The sequence below is a fragment of the Salarias fasciatus genome, chromosome 6 (assembly GCF_902148845.1).
Source record: "Salarias fasciatus chromosome 6, fSalaFa1.1, whole genome shotgun sequence".
In the NCBI taxonomy this organism is placed as follows: domain Eukaryota; kingdom Metazoa; phylum Chordata; class Actinopteri; order Blenniiformes; family Blenniidae; genus Salarias; species Salarias fasciatus.
The window spans coordinates 3,889,871-3,895,401 of NC_043750.1; the positions used below are offsets into that span (position 1 = coordinate 3,889,871).

At 48.8% G+C, this 5,531-nt stretch overlaps 1 protein-coding gene across 1 annotated transcript; it reads right to left on the bottom strand.

Moving 5' to 3' along the window:
• Positions 1-365: 365 nt before the first annotated feature.
• Positions 366-5,216, bottom strand: LOC115390114 (homeobox protein unc-4 homolog). Its single transcript, XM_030093816.1, has 3 exons — positions 4,742-5,216; positions 4,108-4,283; positions 366-1,818 (listed from the first exon to the last, which is right to left on the bottom strand). The coding sequence occupies exons 1-3, from the start codon at positions 5,004-5,006 to the stop codon at positions 703-705; spliced, it is 1,557 nt and encodes a 518-aa protein (XP_029949676.1). The 5' UTR covers positions 5,007-5,216; the 3' UTR covers positions 366-702.
• Between the last annotated feature and the right edge of the window lie 315 nt (positions 5,217-5,531).

Genomic DNA, 5,531 nt, shown 5'->3' on the forward strand with positions numbered 1-5,531 from the left:
AATTACTTTCATATCAAAACTCAGCAGGAGGCGCAGGGTCCTATAGCCCGCGGCCACTAACCTCATTCCAGCTCGGCCTTTCAAATGAATAAATTTGTTAAAGCAATAAATACAAACAGCCAGACGGACTCGAGCCCCGGCTCCAGCTCACTACACAGAGGGAAAAAAGGCAGGATTTATCTGCTGTAACATGACAAAACTCCAGCCAGCCTCGATCCAAGGTTCTGACACACAGCAGACACCCCCCCCCTCCCCCCCCCCTCCACCCCCATCAGCCCTCCTCAACAGGCCCTGCAAAGACAGTGATTCAATTTAAACAATAACTTTATTTATCAAAATGTTTACATATAAATATCATTTTTCTCGTTTGTTTTTTTTTTTTTTTTACAATATCTGAGGATTTCTGTTGTGTAAGATGTTTATTGTGTCTTAGTTTTTCTTACAAGTTGGTCACCAAAGAAAAAAAAAAAAAAAAAGAAAGAAAGGAAGAGAAAGAACCTGCTTCTAGAAGGTGTCTGGGCCTAAAGCCTGAAACGTGAGCACGGCCATCTGGATTGATCACACCTTATGAATAAAAAATAGATGAGAATTAAGTCTCCTGATTCCTGATATGTTTCCGAGTGTCTCAGCAGAGCTTTGGGAATGTTTGACTAGTCTGAGCGGTGTTCCTGGTCCTCTGTTTGTGTTTGCTCCTTCAAAGTGTTAGTCCATATCGACATCCTCTCCATCTGTTCCGGGTGTTTCTTGACAGTCTGTGTTTGCCTGGAGACGCTCGGAGAGGTCTGGAGACGACGCCCGCTCCTCTCCCGCAGCCTTCTCGGCAGACCGGCGGCCGTCCGTCTCCGCCTCCGTTTCAACTTTCGGACTGGCCTCCTCGCCGCCGCCGCCGGACTGCGAGGAGCCCAGCCTGGCCAGAGCCGCGCCGTCCGCCGGGGGAGAGGCGGGGAGTCTCCCCTCGTCCTCCTCGCCGGCGCCGGTGTGATTGTGGTGATGCTGTGCGTTACGCTCCGTACGATCCCCGCTTACAGGCTTAAAGTTGGAGAGGTCAGAGGGCGCGGGGCTGCCCTCGCTCGGCGCGCACCGCTGTCCCGGGCCCAGCCGGCCGATGCCGTCCGGACACGGCGCGGCTTTCAGCGCCGTCTGGGGCACCAGGAAGCCCAGAGGCTGATGGGTAATCGGGTAAAGCAAGAAGTGGCCTTTACCCACCAGTGTCCTCTGATTGGGCAGCGAGGGGAAGTCCAGCGGCGCCTTGCGCCGAGGCATGGTGTCGGAGAGCAGGCTCTCCACGCTGAAAGGGTTCCTCTTCTGCAGGGCGGAGGAGCGCGGGCCGGCCCCCCCTCCCCCGGGGCTGGAGCTGTGCGTGCTGCCCGGAGAGACCTGCTCCGGCTCCCCCGCCCCGCTTCTTTGGTTTGGATGGTTTTGCAGTTGGCTGTAGTCGTGTCGCGTTTGGTCACAGCTGGATTCGGTCTGGAGTCCCCCGGCGCCCCTGCTGGCCGGCAGCTCGATGTGGATAGTCCCGTTGGCGTTGGGGGGCTGCTGCTCGCTGTCGGTGAACTGGGACACGCCGCTGTCGCTCTCCGAGCCGCCCGGCGTGTGGAAGCTGTCGCCCGACAGCAGCTTGTTCTGCGACTTGAGCAGCTTCCTCTCCTGCTTCCGCTTCTTCTTCTCGGCCCGCTCGTGCTCCCGGCGCGCGATCTCCTCGGGGTCCATGGGCTCGCCGCTGCACGTGGTGGGGTGGGAGTTGTGCGCCGGCCGGCCCGGCCCTTTCTTTGTGTTCTCCTTCTTTCTCCATTTCGCGCGGCGGTTCTGGAACCAGACCTGTGCACACGTACACATGAACAGCCGCGTTAACATACAGCCACACATCTGGTCTGCAATAACTCCCTCAGACTTGATCAGGAGATTAGTCTTCTAATTGACAGAAAGACAATTATTTTCATGGCTAATCAATCACTGGCATGACTTGAGTGAAGCCTCTTTAAAAATAACTCTTGGCTGCTCTTATTTTGGAGAAGTTTTGTGATCTGGGCTTCTGATGAGACACAAAACACAAGACAGCATTTTGACTTGTGATGTGCATTTTGTGTTGTGGGGATACTTTACAGACTAAATTATTAAAAACAATGGATCACTGCTTGACAACAAGGCACATTTCTGCAGCAATAGTCAGAATTATGTTGATAGAAATGTTGTACTTGTTCTATTGTTGAATTTAGGCTTCATTCTATAGACTTGCACAGACAAATAATTTAAAAAGAAAGCCCCTCACAGAGAACCATAACGTTCCCTTTTTGACAGTGTATATTGAATAGACTCTGTAAGGAGATAACATGTGCGATGCCTGGGATAATTTCCTTCACTGCTGGCCTGAAAATCAATACAATAATTTACTAATCTGGGCAACATGAGACAAAATGTCACACACAGTGTGCCTGCCGACAGCAGACCTCACATCTGCCGTGACAAACGGATGAATCAGTGTCAAAGTGCTTATCAGATGGCGCACAGGCAAAAACCAGATTGCCAACAAATCCACACAAATTCCTCAAAGCCCTGAAACAAGTGGATCTGTGTCCTCTCGCCTCTGTTTACTGCATCTTAAACCATCTAAAGCGTACATTAGGTTAATAGGTCACAGCGGTGGACCGGCAGACGCACAGATGTGCGGGTGTTAATTACCAGTGAGGCTGCGTAATGGGCACCTCCGCCAATTACTTTTAATTGTACCGTAGCTACATCAGCCGCGTCCCGTCTGCAGCGTTATTCCTGCACGGAGCCGTGCGCTCGCGCGGAGCGGCTGCGCGAGCCTGCGCGCACGGCGCGATCCCCGGCTCTCCTCCCCTCCAGCGCCGGGCCAACAGCAGCAGCTTCCCCCGCCCGAGAGCTCCCGACGCCCGGCCTCTGGGCGCGCTCGCAGCCGCGTGTTGGGCGCTGATAACGCGGGAGTTTAAGCGCGCAGGAGGAAGATCCGCAATAAGTTGCATAATAAAGACGGGAGACCAACATCAGGCGCGACAATGGCGCTTCTTATGAATTGTTAATGTCGGTTCTATCTTTCCCCCGCAAACCTGGTGATAAAGGAGCGCTAAGCAGCTTGAGGGAACAATAATCTGAGGTTTAGGAACCAAATCCCCAAACAACACACAGCTTCTGTCCCGCATCATCCACACATGGAGACACCATGTTAGAAACCCAGGAAAATCCACCGTTACAGTCCACAGAATATCATCAATAAATAACCAGGATGCTTGTCCAGCACCCTAATGCCTGCCCAAGTAATAATAATAATAATAATAATAATAATAATAATAATAATAATAATAATGACTGTTAAATAATTATATTAATTATCAAGACTCTAATAATAATGTAGGTTTGTTCCTTAAAAGCTCACAAAATGTAAATAAAATGTAACTGAATATGTGCACAACTTTAAATATTAGCAACGAAATTTTAGTAACCACACAAAATTATTGTTTTTGAGGTGACTGTCATTTTCCTGATCATAACTATCTGACTTCATTTGATTACTCCTGAATTACCCTCGTTGACCTATATTTTAATGGGCTAAATGTTATTATTAAATAATAATAACAGTAATAATAATAATAATAATAATAATAATAATAATAATGGATAATCTAATGATAACTCAAAAATAACTTCAGCTTTTTTTATGATATTAAAACTAAAATGTACACGTTTTAAAATTCTCCCTTAAAAATTGAAAGAATAATAGATTACCCTTCTTACAAAAGTTAACAATAATAACAATTAACTTCTTCAGTGAGAGCATATTTTTTTCTGGTTTTATCTTTCATTTTGAAGTAAATAGCCTTGTTTTTATGAAGCCATAAATCAATAGGTGGCCTCCATGCATAATTCAAGAGGCTCTTTATTGATGCTTTGATAATTGACAAATAGTGAGCTCAGTGTGAGGCAGGCCTTCCACAACCATCACAAGACTGGATTTTAGAAGGAACATGATGTTGGAAAAAGATCAGAGCAACAGATAAAATAAATGTAGGGGTCAGAATCACCTCCTCACAGATTTCCAGTGTGTGCGTGTGTGTGTGTGTGTGTGTGTGTTTTTGTGTGGGTTTGTACCTGCACTCTGGACTCCACCAGGTCCAGCCTGAGCGCCAGCGCCTCCCGCATGAACACATCCGGATAGTGACTCTCGTTGAAAGCCTTCTCCAGCTCCTCCAGCTGCCACCCGGTGAAGTTTGTCCGCGTGCGTCTCCGTTTACAACCGGGACTGTCTTTATCCGGGTCCCCCGGATCTGAAGCGTGTGTGTGTGTGTGTGTTTGTGTGTATGAGTGTGTTTATGTGTGTGTGTGAGAGAGAGAGAGAGGAGAGGGAGAGAAAGGTGTTCATGCTGTAAGACTCAATTGGCTTATTTTAGTCTAAAACTAATATGTTCGAGAATATAGCTTTAACATTTCCTGAAAGCCAAATAAAAATTAACAATAAGGTTACTTTCATTTTTAGCATTAATTGTCGTTTTTACAACATAACTATATTTTGAAAAACTTTAAATTTAAGATTTTTTATTTTTTAAGAAAACACTGTTTTCCAAACTTTAAAAACATCCAGTGCTAAAAGGTATAATAAAACAAGCTTAAATCGCTCATTAGATTATTTTTTTTCTTTTTTCTTTCTCTTTTTTTTTTTTTTTTTTTTTTGCGGTAATTTCTTCCAGTGCGTGGCGTCTCGCGGAGCGGAGCAGGTCCGGCCTACCTGAGAGTTTGAACTGCGGGCTGTCGGAGGACAGCAGCCCGCCGGAGCTGACCACCGAGGCCGAGCACGAGCCGTTAAGTAATCCGTCTATCGAGAAGGGCACGGCGGCGGCGGACTGCAGCTGGTGTCCGCTCGCCAGCTCGTAGACGTGCTGGTGGTGGTGGTGGTGGTGGTGGTGCGGACCGAGCGTGTACGGGAAGCCCACCAGCCCGCCCAAGGAGCCTCCGAACTGGGCGTGGGGATGCTCGAGGACCCGGCTGTCCATGCTCGCCCGGGCTGCGGCGGGGCCGAAGTGAAGACGCAGAGGGAGGCAGTGTGGCTGAACATGCAGTCAGGAAACACCGAAAAGTCAGGAGGAGAGGAGGAGGAGGAGGAGGAGGAGGAGGAGGAGGAGGAGGGGAGAGCCGGCCGGCCACCGTACAGGTCTGAGGTGCGGCGGCGGACACCGGGATGATATGCACTGGAGGTATTTCACGTGAACGGTCCAACCTGCTCTGGCTCTCCGCGCGCCCGCTCATTAGGACTCCATCTGCTCCCGGGACCAATCAGAAGCCTTAATCGCTGTGTGACGTCAGAGGCGCGGTTAATGGAGGAGGCAGAGAGAGAGAGAGAGAGGGAGAGAGAGAGAGAGAGAGAGAGAGAGATCGATGGCTAATTACACCTGCTCGCTCCTTTAATTCAGTCCTGTCAAAACAATGAGGACGAGCCTAAACTGGCGGAAGTGATTGAAAGGCGGCTCCATTAAACCCGCTCCTCACAAAGCTGCGTTTTATCTGCGTTAAAAAAAAAA